This window comes from Triturus cristatus, chromosome 1_1, assembly GCF_964204655.1.
Source record: "Triturus cristatus chromosome 1_1, aTriCri1.1, whole genome shotgun sequence".
Taxonomy (NCBI): Eukaryota; Metazoa; Chordata; class Amphibia; order Caudata; family Salamandridae; genus Triturus; species Triturus cristatus.
Window position 1 is genome coordinate 1,078,146,917 of NC_140579.1, and position 20,310 is coordinate 1,078,167,226.

The window sequence follows — 20,310 nt, forward strand, 5'->3', positions numbered from 1 at the left end:
CAGGTCTAAAGCTGCCCTGGAGAGCAGTGGGCCCTGCAGTTCATTGTGAGCTACACTTAACAGCAGGAGACGGTGCACTAGTATTTGCAGCAGGCAGCAGCTCACGTTTACACAACTGGGAGATGCAGCGGGTAAGGTGCGTTATGGGCTGGCACAGTGGGCGCTACTGCACACTAGGCCTAAGGCACTGCAAGTTGACTGTGCGGCGCACTGGGGTCCAGGCTAGATCTCAAATGGATTATGGCTAGTGTTCAAGGTTATTTCCCGAGCACACTGTGAAAGCAGGGCTGTCGGGATACAAAGGATAGTTCAAAGTCAATTCTCAGGTGTCTTGAGATCTCGGGGTCCTGGAGGTGAGAAACAGCAGAGGGTGGTGCAGACTAATGTTCATTGTTCTTCCCCTCTACCCACACCTCTTTTCCTTCAGCCTTCAAAATGCTACTCAGATCCTTTCACCCCCTACACCATGTTACTCATCCTCCCTAATTCTCTACACTGCTGGTCACACTTTTTCATTCCACTACAACTAGCCTTATAACCCAATGAGAAATTAGCTCACCTTTTCCTTTTCTGGACATACATGAACTGTAAAAAAACAGAAATAAAATAATAGTTTAAAAAAATGACACAGGGCAAAATAGTCTTTTCCATAGGAAAAAGAGGCCTTATCAAAACAACAAGAGTGCCCGTCACCCTTACTAATAATCAAACCATCTGCACCATCTCTCTAGAGGCAGACACCTGCCCTCAGCATCCCTACCATGCTCCCACTCCCACCAGCGATAGTTTGAAGAGGGTAGTCCAAGCAATGTAAAGTATTATACCTGGAGTCTCAATGTGGCCAATTGCTCATCATTAATACAGAGATCCGAATTACAGATGTTTAGCGGCCATTACATTATTTTAGTTATTATTTTAGAGCTATTTGACCTTGGCCAGGCCAGCACACCACTGAGGGGGCGGATCACGTGCTGGCTGACCCATGCCTCTTTTTCTGTTTAAAATAAACTAATATGATGGCCACTAAAAATTGTAATTCAGTTGACCGTATTAATGTTAAGCAATAGACAGTATTGCTATTATATGTATAATGCTACTTTAAATTGCTTACCCTACCCTATTCAAACTGCTTCTGCATTGGGGGCACAAGGGCATTGCCCTTCTTGGGGTAAACAATCAGCATGGCATATTGAGCCACTATAAGTTATTGTAGTCTCAGGATTCCTACCCCTGCCGACAGTTCTACACACCAGCAATAGGTGTCCTCTCCCTGGATGCTAGGGGGAAACCAGCACACTGTAACGCCGTTTCCAGGTGGCAACATCCCGGGAAAATGCCCCTCCCTCCTCTACCACTAAAAAGAGGTGAGCCCCCCTCATTATTCTGAGGAAGTTGTGATAGCGGTTCTTAGATCCCACCAAAACGGGGGTGCTGCTGAAGAACTCCATGCGCAAGGGATCCCCCGCTCCTCTTGCCCACATCTACCTCCTGCTGTGCTGCCCTCCACCCACTCCCCGCGCCCCACACGGAGAGATAAGGTCTGTCTGAACCACCACCCTTCACCTCATCGCCAGGACCCTCAGGAGAGAGGGGGCGGCAGCTCCCCTCCCGGACACCCGCAGCGTCCTGTCTCTAGGAGAGTTAGGCAGACAGACCCAGGCTCTGCCACCTTCGGCCATTCTCAGGCAGCCACGGGAAAGCCAAACCCCGCTCCAGGTGAGATGGTGTACTGTGGGAACTAGGGTCGGCTTCTGCTGCGAGAGCTTCAACCCAGGACTTTTGTTTCTGGAACGTAGAGTCTGTCTTATACCCAGACTCCGCAGCGGGCTCTTACCACGGCCACGACGATGCCGACGACGGTGAAGAGGAAGAATGGCACCAGGATGAAGCCGCCCATGAAGTCCCCGGCAGCCTCCCCCGCGGCTGGGGTGGTGGTGTTACTCATGGCGCCGAGGAGCGCGGCCTCCAGTGGGTCTCCGAGTGCCAGAGACGGCTCCTCATGGGCCTAGGTCCCGCACTGTCCTCGGCGTCCACAAGGCCGATCTTCTCCCTGGACGAGGCTCCTCCGTTATAGGGAAGGGCTGCTTGGAGTATCGTTTGATCTGGTAATAAGCACACAAGTCATGGGTCAATCCGTGAAGAGCCTCTGGCCGAGCACCGCAAGACAACGCATACAGGCTGCCTTTCATGTCCCACGCGAGCAGGTCACGCGCTCATTCTCTCCCAGTTACTGAACCCTGCCAGGTCTAAGAGCATTGCTCATACAGGGAAAACACGAAACATCCGCAAGACGACCTCAAATGACACAGAATGGTTACTGGCCTGAACCATCAAGTAAACATTACCACCAGATACCCCGCCTATATGATCTGCTGACTTCTATCATTAGCCACCTATGAACAAATGAAGGGTCAAAGTAAGCACCGACTGGGTAAGGGCCCTGGTGCACTGAGAATAAACTGACCTCCGTTGAAGCCAACAGAAATACATCATGCTTCCACCATATAAAGGTATACTGTAGTAAACGCAACAAACCGAAGGCCCATACTGTGTAAGGGGAGCTCTTAAGACCCCTCCCTCCTTACAAAGTTGTCAATCAGCTTCATGTAATGAAGGTAACTGAGTGATTCCTGGTTACTCGGCCATCAGCGCTAAGCATGCTGGGATCTGCGTATTTTACACACACTAAGATTCACAAGTCTATGCTTTCAATGGACAAATAAAACTACAGGCCTCAGAAAGCCTAACGGTGTTGGCTGAAAAACCAGCTTGACTCAAAGTAACCATCAAGACATGGGGCCAGGTGACACTTACCTCAAATTCAATACTTTTTTTTAAAACATTTTTTTTATTGAGCAGAGAAGAGCAGAATAAAAAAACAATTTTTAAACACTATTCCAATTTCTTTCTGATACATGCATGAGTCTGAAACAACACATCCTAACATACCAATCTGAAATCAAGGATATAGACTTATAAAACAACCCCACATAAAATAGCATAGTGCTTTCTTATAGTACAAGCCATAAAAATACCCTAAAACAAAGTGTAAAACTAGTAAAGTGCAGTGTGCAGCACTATTGGTCTTTCTACAAAACTTCAATTTTATATCGATAATAATTTATCTAAAGGCCTCCAATCGACATTGAGAAAAGCATCTGCTTTTCCCCACCCTTCTATTCCACCACATTTTAATCAGTTTCCTCGAATCAACAATAAATTGTGCAAAAATAAAAAAAAAAAATCTTTTTTTTTCTTAAAGTGGAGTATGCTAAAGTGCTAAGTACTAAAGTGCTGAACCACTACCATACTGAGATTCTATATGGCTTGATACTTTATCCAACACAGTAAGAAAAGCATCTGGTTTTCCCCACCCTTCTATCCCACCACATTTTAATCTGTTTCATCGAATCAGCAATAAATTGTGCAAAAATACAAAAATTCCTTCCCCCCCCCCCTTAAAGTGCAGTGTGCTAAAGTGCTAAGTGCTAAAGAGCTAAACCGCTACCATACTAAAATTCTATATGGCTTGATACTTATCCAAAAACCTCCAAACCAGAGTGAATTTTTTTATTGCCCCTACCCGCTTGGCATATGCTTCTTCATATCTCCTTGTCCTCCACATTTTAATTAACCATTCCGAATAGGAAGGGATCTCTCCTGTTCTCCATTTTTGTAGAATCAATGACCGAGCTATTATAGCGCCAATAGCCACGAACGTCGCTTCTGCTTTATTTAGGTCAGTTCTTACTCTAGAGATCCCAAACAACGCCACCTCTGTCTCTGGACCAATATTTTTATCGATTGCATAGCTTATAGCTGAAAAAAATGTATTCCAGAAAATTTGGAGTTTTGGGCATGTAAAACAAATATGTAACCAGTCTCCCTCTCCCAAGGCCTGGCACCGAAAGCAGTTATTTTCGACCCCGACATGGCGCTTGTTTAATACTGCCGGAGTATAATATGCCATCCATCTTGAGAGAAAGGCCATCCTTTTAAAATTAGCTGCTCTTAAAGCTTTACTACCCAATTGTGCAATCAGCTGCCACTCTTGATGGGAGAACTTACAATTAGTTTCTTGTATGATTTTTCCCAAGAAAGTTTCTACTATTGAAGCTAGCCTTTGTTTTAAAAGTAGAGAGTACCAGTTTCCTACGCCTTTTAATCTCATCTTATAGAGAGCATTAGTAAGTCCTCCTGGTACCGAACCTGGGAAAATATTATATTTTTTAATCAGATGCAAAATCTGTAAATATTCCAAGAATCCGGGCTTCTCCAGGTTCCCATATCTGACTACCACCTGTTCTCAGGACATAAAGGTTTGGGCTATACTACCCAGTTCGACAAAGCCGTTGTCCCTCCATCTTGTTAAGAGGCGAGAATGCATCTGCAACCCTAGAGATCTGCTTTATTCGAGACTTAAAAAAATGTAGCCAGAGGAGTCAATTTGTTTAAAAAAGCATAAAAGGCGTTTGGAGAGGTCCCGTAATGTCTTATATCTGGATTTCTTGGGTAGTTTGGTTGTTTTAAGAAAAACTGATAATTGCGTTCCAGACTCACAAAGCATTTTTTCATAGAAAAAGATTTCTGTCAAATCATTACAATCTAGTAGACGGGCAGTTATGTCCAGTAGGGCAGCCTCATAATAGATTTGGATATTGGGTAGAGCCAATCCCCCCTGATCTATTTCTAGTTGCAATAAGGGGAGCTTGACTCTGGACATCTTATTATTCCATATAAACTCTCTGAACATTGAATCAATTTCTTTAAAAAACTTGACATTTATCTTGAGAGGAACATTGATAAATAAGAATATTAATAAGGGTAAAATAGACATTTTTAAAAGCCCAACACGACCTATCAAAGTCAATGGTAAAATAGACCACTTATCCAATAAACGTTTGATCTTACATTTCATGGTCATATAATTCAGGCTAAATAGTTGATCAACTTGGCTAGAAACATAAATGCCTAAAAACCTTATTGGGTCGGTTTTCAACGCCTGGAGTTTTAAATTCGGGGGTAAAAAATTATGGTCATTATTCAATATTAACATTTCTGTTTTGTTTTGATTTATTTTATAACCCCCTATTTGTTCAAATCTTCTAAACTCCGCTAGTACCTCACTCCAGTTCCTTTTGTCCAGATATAAATACAAGACTATGTCATCTGCAAATAATTTCATTTTTGGCATCCCATCAATGGGAGCTCTAATTAAAAGATTATCCCTTATTCTACATGCCAGTGGCTCTATAAAAAACGTAAACAAGATGGGCGACAGGGGACACCCCTGCCTTGTCCCTCGTTTTATTTCTACTTCCCCAATTGATTCACCATTTATAATCAGCCTGGCATGAGCTCCTTGATATATATTCTTAAGCATTTTTATAATTTAGCTAGGGAACCCAAACTTTGATAAACCAGTAAAAAGAGCTTCCCAATTCATTAAGTCGAATGCTTTTTCGGCATCGACCATCGTGATAAAAGTAGGTAGTTTATTTACAGTGACATAATCAATAGTCTGGGTTAAAAACCGGGTATTAGTTGACATAGATCTACCTAAAATAAACCCAGTCTGGTCCGGATGAATCAAAACTTGTGCTATAGGAGTAAAACGCTGTGCCCAAATTTTCATTAATATTTTAAAATCTCCATTCAGAAGGCTAATCGGTCTATACGAGTTAACATATCAAGATAGACTCCTTAAAAGTTATGGGAACCTTGCCACCCTGCTTAATATAAGTAAATATTTTTCTTAAAAAGGGGGTTAGCTTCTGCATAAAAGTTTTATAAAGCTCAATCGGGAGCCCATCCACTCCACAGGCTTTTGCCCCTGGAATTGATCCTATAGCCTTTTCTATTTCATCTGAGGATATATCCGTGTGGAGGTTCTCTACCATTTCTCTTGTAAGACTGGGTACCTCAACCTCCTCATAAAATTGATTAATCTGCTCTACTCCAACCTGGTATTGGGTTGCTTATAATTTAGTATAATGTTCCAGAAAGATTTGTGCAATCTCTCCTTTTTCAGTTAAGAGGCCATTATTTCTAGGGTCAACGATTTCAGTGATCATTGCTGTCTCTTGCTTTGTTTTAGAAAACCCAGCAAGCATTTTACCAATCAACTGATTTTCTTCGTATACTCGTTGCTGGTAAGCTCTTGAACTAGCTATCTCTTCCATAATAAAAAATTCTTTTAGTTCATATTTAACCTTAATGAGATGCCTTTTATCCTCCTCTAACGCTACAGACCGATTATTTACTGCCTTTGTTGCTTTTTCAACGTTCTGTTGGAGATTATTGATTCTTGCTCTCCTCTGCTTCGTTTGGGCGGCGGAGTAGGCTAATATTTGGCCCCTTAAGGCAGCCTTAAACCCGCCCCATATCGAGAATATTTCTGCTGTGTTCTCATTTCTGTGAAAAAATTCCTCAATCCATTCCCCCATTTTATTCACCCATTGGATGTCTTGTAAGAGGAGTCGATCCATCTGCCACTTGGATCTTGGTTTCACATCCTCATTAATTCTTATCTCCACTTTAATTAGGGAATGGTCCGAAAACGGGTTTGTCAATATTTCTGTGCTATTATACCCCAATGATTTAGTTATTCAAAAAAAGTCAATTCTAGATGCTGTATTATATTTATTAGAGTGGCAGGTAAACTCCACCTTGAGGGGATTCGCGTCACGCCAAGGATCCATTAAAACATGTTCTGCTATTAAACCTTCTATGACTTTTTTGGTTTGGGGTTTCAGCTCTTTTTTTTTCCTATTTGAGGTATCCTTTTTTAAGTTTTGGATAAAATTGAAATCCCCACCCCAAATAATCTTCCCCGGTACCCCCCTTAGTGTTTCCCCTATTTTAAGTAAAACTGTATTGTCATCCGTTACAGGCGCATAATAGTTCACAAAATTTAATGTAACACCCTTTAATCTAGCTTCAACCCAGATCCATCTGCCCTGAGGATCTCTTACTATTTGGACGAATTCCCAGGGGAGGTTTTTACAAAAGTATACAGCTACTTCTCTACAAGCCAGTCCAGCAGAGGCAAAAAAAGCGTGTGAAAACCAACGAGGAAGAAATAAACTTGGGGAATTTGTTTTTAGATGTGTTTCTTATAGAAACAAGACTTGAGGTGTCAGGGAGGTAAGCCATCTAATAAGAGCCCCGTATTTCTGTTTATTTAAAATCCCGTTAACGTTTAGAGAATATATACTACACAAGTTTGTCATATCCTAAACAATTCATTATTCCTTCCACCTACTACTTGAAAAGCATATCGTAGCCACAACCTGCCTAACTTAACTAACCATAACCTGACAATTTTTAGCTTTTCTACTTCTGCTTCTGCTCTGCTACTGATCATTTTTATTTTACTTTTACACCCCCCCTACGGACCGGAGGTCCTCCCTGTCCCCACCACCTACCACGTGCCCTCCCCTTGCATTGTGGAAATCCCCCTAGCTGCCACGCTGTCCACATTGCACCCTTCCCAAAACCTTATGGGCGTCTTGGAATTACGCCCAAGGTGAACCACCCCTTGTCCCCGGATCCCGCCCATCTAGTTTCTTTTTTTTAATTTATATATATTTATTTGTTAAATAGATTTTTGGGTTGCAGGTAAATCGCCCGGCGCTTCACTCTCAGACACTGGTCCCCACCAGTGTTATCAAAATATAGAACACAAAAACTTCTGAGAACAGTGGTATTGAATATTTTCAAATAATAAACAGATGATAGATCTTCTCATTGATTTACTTCATGATGTTAATTTTATTCTTGCTTCTTTTAAGACATCAGCAGTTCTTTAAGACATCAGCAGTTCACAAAGAAAAATCACAAGGTTTGCCCGAACTTGACATCAGCAGTTCTTTAAGACATCAGCAGTTCACAAAGAAAAATCACAAGGTTTGCCCGAACTTGCCAACACGTGTTTCGCGCCAATTGCGCTTCTTCAGGGCTGTCATATAAACAAAATTTAATACAATGAGAACTTCCTCTTTCATCATAATCATACATTAATGTCACTACAAAACCTAAATACCAAGAGAATATATATACAAAATATATGTACATGTAAATACAAAAATTAAAATTAAATCGGGTCACATTTAGGAAAATAGGGCCTGTACCATTAATTCACACTCATTAGGCACAGTTTTTATATGTTTTAACTATTGGTTAATTATTGTATAGTTTCCAACATAGGAGCAGGGATTACCTCGTCTTCCATTATAGGTTATTAAGGTTTTTTTAACTGTAACTCTTCACACTTGATATGATTTTCTTATATGTTCATTTTCTTTCCTAAGAGTAAAGTTGATCCAAGAAAAGCGGTTAGCTGTTAAAATACTAACTTGATAACTAGTACTCTCTATTTGCATGAGAATTTATCCAAGAGCATAATCTCACCTTGTTACTGGCTATAATCCAATCTTTATTAATATAATAAGAAGTTGTTTAGTCTGTTATGGTGTCTCTAATCAAGATCCATGATACGATCTGTAAGTAAAATTATAATCGATGACATTTTTTTAAAAAATAAGTTCCACTCCACACTCAACATCATATGAACTACATTTAATGCTCGATAGTAAAGGCAAATTTTAAAGATCTTGCACTCCCTGCATCCAAACTTAAGAATTAATCCCGTTAGGTTTAGTCGAAACCGTTCTTACAAAAGCGGGTGTGTAGTTTCAAGTTTATTCATGATTTTCCAAATGAAGACTATTTTCTTACATCTTACTATACTCGCGCTATGTTGAGACTTTAGTTTTTATAAGTCTAAAGCGAGGGAGTTAGAATTCCAAAGCCGCGTGAGTAATTACCTATCTAATCTTTCAAAACTTAGTTATTGCTAATCAAACTTCATGGGAGACAGGGGCTTTCCTTACCGTTAGATCAGAGAGCACCTCGAGTCAAAACCTTCCTTCGATGTTCACCTGTAGGGCACTGTTGGAGCCTTAACCGTTATATATACTTGCCCCATTCAATTAGCAAATTTGAAAAACGGCGGGAGAAAGTCAGCGTTCCTTTTTTATATTTACTTGATTCATTATTCGTTCACTTTGTCCATAACGATTGTTTTAACCTATGTATAGATCCAATAGCAATCTTTTTGAATTTATATATTCTAAAAATATAAAAAGAAAATATTGATCGTTTTAAACAATATATAAGTAATAGTATTATACTTTTTCACAATAAATTCGGCGGGGTAAGTATCGAACTCCTGTCTACTCTGCATGATAAAGCATTGTTTTAGTTGTGTGTGCTAAACTCTATATTCCTAATGACATCCATTATCCATTTGTTTTGAATAAACTTGAAACTACACACCCGCTTTTGTAAGAACGGTTTCGACTAAACCTAACGGGATTAATTCTTAAATTTGGATGCAGGGAGTGCAAGATCTTTTAAAATTCGCCTTTACTATCGAGCATTAAATGTAGTTCATATGATGTTGAGTGTGGAGTGGAACTTATTTTTAAAAAAAACGTCATCGATTATAATTTTACTTACAGATCGTATCATGGATCTTGATTAGAGACACCATAACAGACTAAACAACTTCTTATTATATTAATAAAGATTGGATTATAGCCAGTAACAAGGTGAGATTATGCTCTTGGATAATTTCTCATGCAAATAGAGAGTACTAGTTATCAAGTTAGTATTTTAACAGCTAACCGCTTTTCTTGGATCAACTTTACTCTTAGGAAAGAAAATGAACATATAAGAAAATCATATCAAGTGTGAAGAGTTACAGTTAAAAAAAACTTAATAACCTATAATGGAAGACGAGGTAATCCCTGCTCCTATGTTGGAAACTATACAATAATTAACCAATAGTTAAAACATATAAAAACTGTGCCTAATGAGTGTGAATTAATGGTACAGGCCCTATTTTCCTAAATTTTCCCTAAATGTTACCCGATTTAATTTTAATTTTTGTATTTACATGTACATATATTTTGTATATATATTCTCTTGTTATTTAGGTTTTGTAGTGATATTAATGTATGATTATGATGAAAGAGGAAGTTCTCATTGTATTAAATTTTGTTTATATGACAGCCCTGAAGAAGCGCAATTGGCGCGAAACACGTGTTGGCAAGTTCGGGCAAACCTTGTGATTTTTCTTTGTGAACTGCTGATGTCTTAAAGAACTGCTGATGTCTTAAAAGAAGCAAGAATAAAATTAACATCATGAAGTAAATCAATGAGAAGATCTATCATCTGTTTATTATTTGAAAATATTCAATACCACTGTTCTCAGAAGTTTTTGTGTTCTATATATATATATATATATATATTTTTTTTTTCATATATCCTATCTGTGGTAAAACCCACTGTGCTCAACTCGCTACTTAATTTAGCAGTGGTATTGAAGCCCAGGCCTGTCATTACAATCACAAGGTGGAAGCAACAGCACTTTTTGCCTCACACCCTAGATCTCTTACAATCCACCTACCACCATCTACTAGATCCTCCTGAGATTTCCTTCAACAGAGCCTGGGCCTCTTCTAGATCAGAAAACAAAAAAAACTTTCCCTTCACCAGAACTTTAAGTTTAGACTGATGTGCAATTGTAGCTTGGGCACCATGAGCTTTAAATAGATGGAGAATTTTAACAAACTCTTTTCTTCGCCGAGCAGCGGCTGCTGTCATATCTAAGAATATTCTACATTTACAAGTCTCTGTAACTGAAAACTGCCTCTGCTGGAATGCCTTTGCTACAATTCTCTCCTTTATTCTAAAGTCTGCAAAGTTTATTAGTATTGTTCGAGGATAGGTAGAGTTGGGAAAGGGTTGTGCTGGGACTCGATGGGCTCTTGTTATTGCGAGATCTCCGTCAACTTCTGGCAGAACTTGCTTTTTAATGAAGGAGCTCACCCACTGAATTGTTTGGGCTCCTTCTAGCCCTTCTGGAACCCCAACGATTCTGAGGTTCAATCTGCGAGAATAATTTTTGAGTTCCTCCAGCTTGGCTTCAACAGTGAGTGTCTTTTTTTTTAACCTCTTTCACCTCTCCTATATCAATAGACACTTGATCCTCCAACACTGAAACCCTAGACTCTGCTTCCTGCAGTCTATTCGGGAGCCCTGCCATTGTCTCTTCCATCTTTCCCAACCTTGCGTGCAGGGCAGCGATCTCTGCTTGTTGTGTGTTTTTCATGTCCCGTATTTCTTCGAGGATTAGATTTAGCATATCCTTAATGTCTAGTTGATGCGTTTCCTTGATCTCAGCATTCTGGTAAGTGTTAGTAAGTTGATCTTTCAAGCCTTTCATGCCAGCATTTACCTCTCCTGCCTTGGGATCTACTTGGTACAGGAAAGTTGAGGGCAGAGATGCAGTCTCAGCCGGAACTGCTCTCCTACTTTCCATTGGAGTGGCAACCGCCAGCCCTGTAAAAGGGCGTGCCGGTACTTCTGTTGTACAATCACAGCTTTTATTAAGTAGCTCCTGCAGCGAGTGGTCTGTATTCTGTATTTCTTTACCCATTATGCTCGGCGAGTTGGTGCAACTACATGTCAACCGGTTTTGCTCAGTTTGCTCTGTTTGCGATTGAAGCTGAGGTTGAACTTGCGGTTGAGGTTGTACATGTGACTGTACCTTCATTTGGATATTATGCTGTTGCTGTTGATGTGGGAGAGCCACTAAGCCAGATATTTCTATAATCTGTTGCGCCATCCCGGGGAGACTACCAGCTCTGCCCACGCCTTTTTCTATGACTAATATATCAGCCGGCCCGAGAGTAGATACGCCTACGGAGGAGGGTGAAGGATGCTGAGGTTTAGGGGTGGCTTTGCTGGTGAATAACGGGAACTCCTTAATTTCCTTTAATTCTTTTTTGTCACATCTTACATTTGAGATTGCTGACATAGAGGCTGGTGTAGTTGCTGGTGTAATTGTTTTAGCCAGGCCTGCCTCTATATCCACAGGGGGTAATACCAGGTCAGAGAGTCCATCGTCCTGCAAGGGTACAGGATAGCTAGAGAGAGATTCTTCTTCGTAACTTTCTGAGGTAATCTCTGCGCCCGGTGAAATGGGATTGTCTCCCCCATCCTTAGCCTTAGCGCCACGCAGTATCGCTTTTTTTGCCAAGGTCTGGCGAGTTTTTTTAAGACGGGCTATAGTCTCCTTAGTGGTTTTATTAGAGGTGTTGCAGTCTTTTAATTGTTTCCCCATCTTTTTCTCTTTCTCCCCCCTTTTGCGCCGGGGTGTCTTTCTCTCTAATATATACCTTTTGCGTCTTTTTTCCCTCTTCCCCCTTAAGTAATTCTTTTATCCTTGCCAACTTGACACACGTTTCCTAGCCTCCTGCCCTTCAACCTTCAACCTCAGGCCTTATCCACCACCGCTCCTCACCTCTCTCTCCACAGTTCACGACGTCAATTCCATGCCTTCTTGACTCCTTTTAGCCTTTTTTTCCCCCCTTGTTTCAATCTTCAAGAGGCAGCCATTAATCATTTCATTGTCAATTTCCAAGTTTTTTTTTTTTTTCCACCAAACACCCGCAGAAAGTAGTCGATGTCCTCTGGGCCCCCACCGCCTCCGCACATGAGCTGTGCTGTTACAGTGGAGCTACAGAGCTACAGAGCCGGAGATCGGGGACCAAGAAGCCGAAATTTTCTTATGTCCAATAAACTCCCGTTTAACTTTTGGCGCGGCTCCCGGCAGCTTCGTTAATCCTCACATCACCGCATCGCCAAAGCGGGAACCAAGCCGCTACATAGCAAAAAACGCCATCGCCATTGCCGATAGAGCCTGGGGGCGGGATCAGGGTTTCAGGTCACGGGTCACCTGCCGCTACGTGGAGGCGTGGTACTCCACCGGCATTCCCTCCTTCCGATCCCAAATTCAATACTTAACGAACATATGATATAACTAATCAACAATAGGTACTGCAATAAAATACCCACTGGGTTATAAAAATAAATACCCTTATTATCACGAGGCCCAGGAACAGATAGTACCTGCGACCCCCTATACAATTAGCCCTAGATGGACATGGTCAGTGAGGTGTAACTCCGGTCTAAAGGCCCGGTGGGCAAAGGCTGTGCCTAGGAACTTAAGTTACAACCTGCTATTTCTACTGCATGCTTTGCGTTCTTCTGGGATTTTTATACAGACATTATATCTGGTCCCATACTGCCCCTCTGGCTACAGAATGCCTTACATTACCTCCTCGTCCGTCTTCCTCGCCACAGTAATCTCCAATGAGCCTTCGGCTCCCACAGAAACTCCAAGCATAATTTTACATTCTAGTCTCCCTCTCCCTCCAATATGGCCCCCAGCCGCCACAGCCAATCCCATAAAGGGATACAGAAAGCACCCTGACAACCTGTTTTTTTGTTTCTGCACTACTCCGAGTGCTGTGTTCCTGCTAGTCAGGTATGTGTGGGGACGGCGGTCCTGCTTTAGCGGACTCTAGGGCCCCGTAAGCGTTTGGGGGGGGGGACGTATGTTTGATATTGTATTGTGTTCCCCTTTTCAACGCGCCTCTCCGGTTTCGGCTTTACGCGAAGCCGGCATGGCGGAGGTCGGGTCGTTTGGTGTCCCGCCTCCTTTCTTTTCCTGCACCTCTCTGTCCTGCTTTAGCAGACTTCCGAGGCGTGTTTTGGTTATCTGCAGACCGCTCCTCCTGCTTCTGCAGACTTCGGCGGTTGGCTCTCTGTTCTACGCGCTTCTGTCACAATGCGCTGTTTTCTTACTGTTTTTTGACGCTGTGTTGTGGCAATACCTCGGCGGTTGTCTGGGGGGCTCTGTCAGCGTCCTGGATGGTTTTCGATGGCGGTTTTGGTGCGTTGGGGGGCGCGAGCTTCCTGCTCTCTTTTATTTTCATGCTGGGGGCGTGTCCTGTCTTTTTTTTGCTTACCTTGCACCTGATGGCCATTTAAAGGGCTGTTTTACTTGTTGTCATTGCTGATGGTTGTTTCTTCCTTTGCCGCATTTGAGTTTGGTGTGTGATGGAGGTTGCTGATGAATCTGCTGCTCCTGACCTTGGGGCTGTCGCTTCTGGGTCTCAGGAGGCTTTGCCTTCATTATCTGTACTCCAACAGATGATTGATTCCGCTGTGGCTAATGCATTGCGTGGCAAGTTGACTGCGCCTCCTTCTAAGAAACTCAGGTCGGATCCTGACTCCCACGTTGGTTCTGACGCTGAGGAGGATGTGGAGGTTCAAGGTCGCTTTGTGCAGGGTGCTGATCTTAAAGACGTCTTGGGGCACATTCGCACCAACTTGCTGTTCCCTGATTCGGTGGCTCCGATGGAGGATGATTTTTTTGCACAATATCAGCGTCCAGATCCTGATAATCTTCCGCTGCATTCTTCCGTGGTGAAGGTGTTGGAGACTGAGTGGAAGGATGTTGATAAAGGGGCTTTTCCTAGATACTTGGCGAAACGTTACCCTTTTCAGGATTTTTCTTCCAAGTATCCTTCCTCGGTGAAGGTTGATTCATTGATGGCGGCTATGTCCTTTCAGGGGTCTGTGGTCTCTGAGGATTCATCCCCAGCGGATCCTGTGGATCGGAAGGTGGATGGGGCGGTGAAGCGCACCTTTTCTGCTGCGAACTTTTCCATCCGGGCTGCCACTTATTCATCTTATACCATTCAGTCCTTACTGAAGGATTTTCAGTCCTTGGCTGAACTGTTGGACCATGGCGAGGATATCTCCTCTACGTTGGCCATGATGGAACAACAGGTTCGTCTCCTTTCTGACGTATCTTTTGATGTCTTGGGTGCGGCGGCTTCTGCGGCTGGTTCTTCTGTGGCGGCTCGGCACCAGTTGTGGCTGCGCTCTTGGAAGGCTGATGCTGCCCAGAAATCTTTACTTATGAAGATTCCGTTTACTGGTGTCAAGCTTTTTGGTTGTCCTTTGGAGGATATGGTGAAGAAGACGGCGGAGGACAGGAAACTGCTGGCTCGGGATCAGGCTGGTCGTTTCCGTTCTTTTGGTGCTGCCCTTGCCTTTGGGCCTTCTCATAGGGGCCGTGTTCACCAGCCCTTTCATGGTCGGGGGCATGGCCGGGGTGCCCCTTCCACTGATAAGTCCCGGTTCTCCAATGTTCAGTCCTCCGCTTCTGTTCCCTCCAAGTCATGACTCTGTGTCCCTGGGGAAGGGTCCGGTTGGGGGTCGGCTTCGATTCTTCCTGGCATCCTGGAAGGTGACTGTGTCAGATCAATGGGTCCTTCGGGTGGTTTCCGAGGGTTTTCGCCTTGGGTTCAGCCAGGTTCCTCCAGACTATTTCAGATTCACTCCTTGCCCCAGGTTGGCTCTCAAGAAGGCGGCGCTTTTGGCAGGTATAGATTCTATTCTGGCAAAAGGTGCTGTGGTCCCGGTTCCGGAGGCTCAGAGGGGGTTGGTGGTGTACTCCATCCTGTTCCTTGTGTCCAAGCGCACAGGGGATCTGCGGCCTGTCCTGGACCTAAAGTGGCTGAATGGGTTCGTTCCTCCTCAGACTTTCAAGATGGTGTCTCTGAAAATGATCCTCCCTCTGATTTCTTGGGGAGACTTTCTGGCGTCAATCGATCTGCAGGACGCCTACCTCCATGTACCTGTGCACCCCGCCAGTCAGCGCTTTCTGCGGTTCTGTGTCCTGGGTCGGCACTTCCAATTTCAGGTATTGCCTTTTGGTCTCTGCTCTGCTCCCAGGGTTTTTACGAAGGTTCTGGCTCCTGTCGTTGGTCATTTGCATGGGGAGGGCATTCAGGTGTTTCCCTACCTGGACGATTTATTGATTTCTGCTTCTTCTCTTTCTAAGGTGGTGGTCCATGTCCGGAGGGTTTGCCTGGTCCTGGAACAGCATGGCTTCCTGGTCAATGTAGGGAAGTCGTCCCTGGTTCCTTCGCAGGATCTAACTTTCATAGGGGCTCGTTTCAGGACTCTATTGGGGTCAGTGTTCCTGCCACCTGCTCGGATGGAAACCCTGCTGTCTGCTGTTCGTTCCCTGCTGTCAAGTCCTTCCCAGCCTGCGAGACTTTGGTTGAGGGTTCAGGGTCTCATGTCTGCTTCCCTATCTGTGGTTCTTTGGGCTCGCCTTCACCTGTATCCCGTGGTTTCCCACATTTTGCTGCATTGAGACCCCTGTTCTCAGGATCTCGATCGTCTGATTCCGGTGTCGGTGGGGGTTCGGGTGGCCCTGGAATGGTGGTTGGACGTGGTTCATCTCTCCTGGGGTTGTCCTTTTCTAGTGATTCCTTCTCGGGTCCTCACTACAGATGCCTGCCTTTTGGGATGGGGTGCTACTCTGGGGGACTCTTCGTCTCAGGGTCTTTGGGATCCGGTCGTGAGGTCTTGTTCATCAAATTACAGAGAGCTGAAGGCTGTCCAGTTGGGTCTATTGGCCTTTTCGGACCTTCTCTTGGATCGTCATGTTCAGGTCCGGACGGATAATCAGGTGGTCATGGCGTATCTCAACCATCAGTGGGGCTGCCGGGTTCCTTCACTCAGTTCCCTCAGTTACAAGATTTGTTCTTGGGGGGAGTTGCACCTGAAATCGCTGTCGGCGGTTTACCTTCCGGGTCAGGAGAACGTGGTTGCGGACTGCCTGAGCAGGGTCTTTCCGTCCATGGGTTCCTTGTCCCTGACGCACCGGATGTTCAGGGTTTTGCGACAGAGGTTTGGGTCTCCGATTGTGGACCTGTTTGTTTCCCGGTACAATGCGAAAATCCGTTGCTTTTGCACGATTATGCCATGTCTGGAGGCGTGGCGGATAGATGCTCTGTCCTTCCTGTGGCCGAAGGGCCTGTTGAATGCGTTCCCTCCTGTTCCCCTGATCCCCGTTGTGTTGCAGAAGATCAAGAGGGAAGGGGCCCTTGTTCTTCTGATTGTGCCGGGTTGGCGTCGCTGCCCTTGGGTTCCTCTCTTGTTGGAGTTGGCGGTGGGCACGGGGTGGCTGTTGCCCTTCGATCCTTTTCCTCTGATGGGTCCTACGCTTCCTCTTCCGGTGTTCCGGTCCTTGGGTCTGCGGGCCTGGCTCTTGGGAGGGACCCCCTGATTCGGGGTGGGTGTTCGGTGGTGGTTGCTGATGCGATTCAGAGGTCCAGGCGTCCGTCTACTTTGCGTTCCTATGTGAAGCACTGGGACAACTTTGCTGCATGGTGCGTTCGGCGCGATCTTTCTCTGTCTGATTTGGATCCTTTTTTGCATGGGGGTTTTGATTTGGGGTTGGCCATCTCTACTCTTCGTGCACAGTGGGCTGCCATTCGGGCGTATCATGCTCTTCCTTTGGTTTCGGTGTCGCCGTTGGTGTCCAGGCTGTTGAAATCTCTGGCCTTTCAGCGTCCCCGTCCTGTTCTGTCTTTTCCTCCTTGGGATCTTCCCCAGGTTCTGCGTGCGCTGCAGTTGGTTCCTTTTGAGCCTTTGGAGTCGCTTGACCTCAAGTTCTTGACTCTTAAGGTAGTCTTTCTTGTGGCTATTGCTTCTGCCAGGAGAATTGGGGAGTTGGGGGCTTTCCTGCGGTCTGCTCCTTTTTTATGTGTTCTGGAGGATCGTGTTGTGTTGCGTCCTCACCCCACTTTTGTTCCTAAGGTGAATTCGTTTTTTCATCGTTCTGCGGAGGTGATTCTTCCGGTTCTTTTTCCTAATCCTTCGTCTGAGGAGGAGTCGTTGCTACATCTTCTGGATGTTCGGTGCACCTTGTTGATTTACCTGGATAGGACTTCTTCTTTTTGCAAGGTGGTCAATTTATTTGTGAATTTTGGTTTGTCCCGTAGGGGTTTGCGTCCTTCCCTGACCACTCTCATTCGTTGGATTAAGGACGTTATTTTGTTGGCTTACGGTTCTTCTTCCTTGGCTCCTTCTCTTCCTGTTCAGGGGCGTTCCACTTGTTCGGTTGCTGTCTCCTGGGCCGCTTTCAAAGGGGTGTCCATGGAGGATATTTGCCGTGCTGCCACTTGGTCTTCCCCTCATACCTTCATGTCGCACTACCGTCTTCAGATTGGGGGGGGGTGCGTCGGTTGCCGTTGCCTTTGCCTCTTCTGTGCTGGGTTCCGGGGTCCCAGAGGTTGGAAGTTCCATGTGTGTCTTTCCTGTTTTTGTAATAAAGTTTTGCATTGCTGCTGACTTTTACTGGTGGACTCTGTTCTTACATGAAGCTGATATGCTTTGGTATCGGCTCATTGGTGATTACTGTGGCGAGGAAGACGGACGAGGAGGTAATGCCCCGGTTACTTACCGGTAATCTTCATTACTCCGAGTCCTTGTCTTCCTCGCCACAGTATAGTTTCCCTTTCCCTCCCGGCCCTCTTCTTGGCTTCATGTCTGCGGCTTGGTTTGTCAGGTCGTCAGGTTGCTTTCTGTATCCCTTTATGGGATTGGCTGTGGTGGCTGGGGGCCATATTGGAGGGAGAGGGAGACTAGAATGTAAAATTATGCTTGGAGTTTCTGTGGGAGCCGAAGGCTCATTGGTGATTACTGTGGCGAGGAAGACAAGGACTCGGAGTAATGAAGATTACCGGTAAGTAACCGGGGCATTTCACAGTATGCACTTGTAAATTCCATTATTTACCCCTAGATTGGGTACACTAAAACCAACACCTAGAAGGTTCTTTATCTGAGCAGGGCACGTTTCCCACACCTATTGCTCCCATTCATTTACTCGGACTTTGTTATATAGGAGTGTGTCCCTGTCTGTGCAGTCTATCCCCGCATATTACACTACTTCTGTATGCGAAGGCACCGTCAGCTGTGGGAACACAAAAGTAAGCACTCAGCTTGGCTGTAGGACAGTTCTGAGAGTAGACGGGGTGGAGGGAACACGAGCCACATATCTCCTGCCCTAGCATCTATCGAGGAGCACAATATCAGGATAGTTAGCTCTCCATCTCACCCTTCTCCCTTCAGTTATCACTCCTCAGCTGGCCTCGAGATGGATTAGGCAAACAAATTAGTGTAAACCCGTAGGGCCTTTACAGCTCCGTTATTATGAATAAATAATAACGTTCTCCATTTTCATGATTGTGGTACTGTTTTCCCTTGAAAGACTTGCGAGAAAATGGCTTTGGTTATAAATGATAACTAATAAGGTTTATTCTACAGTATGTTTACACAGATTGCCCTACGAACCAGGAGTTTTAGATTTTTTACCATACCAAAAATGGGGAACACGGGCTGCAAAAGCAAAATCACTTTTCCCCCCATTCACTCTCCTCTCTCTTGGGAAGATGCTACCCTTCTTAGGTTTCGCCTATGCAGCGCGCATGCACTGCATAGGCAAAAATACCTTTTCCAATCGCTTCGGCTTTTCAGCCGAAAACGTGCACGCGTTCCATTGCCTTCAATGGCAACGCGTGCACGTGTGACGATTGCCTTGCGGAAGCGAGCATGACACCATATGTTTGTAATTAACTTACAAACACATGGTGCCCGAGGCTCGCTCCCGCAAGGGAAACACTTTGTGTGCTGTCGCACTTCCCCCACCCCTCCCACAAACGGTTTAAATGAAACACCGAAGACCGAAGGCGTGTGAAGCAACAACATCATTACAACCTGCCCCCATGCAGAACTTTGATCGTTTGAGCTGCAAAAGCCATAAAACCTGCGCGCAAACAACAAAAACATCCCGAGTGTGAAGGCACCAGAGTGTTAGCAGTCCATGAGAACTTCAATCGGTCTGAAGCCAGCACGGCGGATACATCATGTTTGTCAACAACAAGAAAGGACACCGCCTCACAAGTGACGGCGCAGACTTTTAAAATGTATATGACCTTTTACATGAATAGGTCGTCTCCTTTTTACTTCCTGCAAAATATATTTCTCTAACGTCCACTTTACGCCACTGTTAATGTTAATGTTAGTAGGAATTTGTAGAGCGCACGTACACCGATTGGCTTCATGGCGCTAAGGCTCAGAGGTTGACAGAAAAGGCAGAAGCTAACCCTGTGTAAACAACCATGTTTTCAGGGATTTCCTGAATTGGAAAAGGTCAGTACAAGATCGAATTTCAAGCGGAAAGGAATTCCAGTTTGGGGGCGAGAGTAGCGAATCTGCGAGCTCCTTGACGTACCCGTTTAAAGCCCGGGATAACAAGAAGTGAGAGATGAGCGGACCTTACATTGCGTGTAGGAGAGTGTCTGAGTATCAAGCTATTAATGAACTCAGGACTGGTGCCATGCAAAGATTTAAAAATGAGGCAACCAGTCTTAAAAGCGCAGCGCTGTAATATTGGAAGCCAATGTAGTTTCCTCAACAGTGGGGTGGCGGTGTGCCATTTAGGTTGATGATAGATCAATCGCGCTGCTTGGTTCTGAACCATTTGTAGGCGCTTGAACAATTAGTGGGGCATACCTAAGTAGACAGAGT

General features: G+C 44.5%; 1 protein-coding gene across 1 annotated transcript; it reads left to right on the forward strand.

Annotated features, from left to right (window-relative positions):
* The first annotated feature begins 13,974 nt into the window (after window positions 1-13,974).
* LOC146871587 (lamina-associated polypeptide 2, isoforms alpha/zeta-like) lies at window positions 13,975-15,108 on the forward strand. Its single transcript, XM_085647173.1, has one exon. It carries the CDS (start codon window positions 13,975-13,977, stop codon window positions 15,106-15,108), a length of 1,134 nt encoding a protein of 377 aa, XP_085503299.1.
* Window positions 15,109-20,310: the final 5,202 nt, after the last annotated feature.

Excerpts from the sequence above, each read along its gene's own strand:
- LOC146871587 (XM_085647173.1), top strand. The coding sequence starts at position 13,975 with ATGGAGGTTGCTGATGAATCTGCTGCTCCTGACCTTGGGGCTGTCGCT.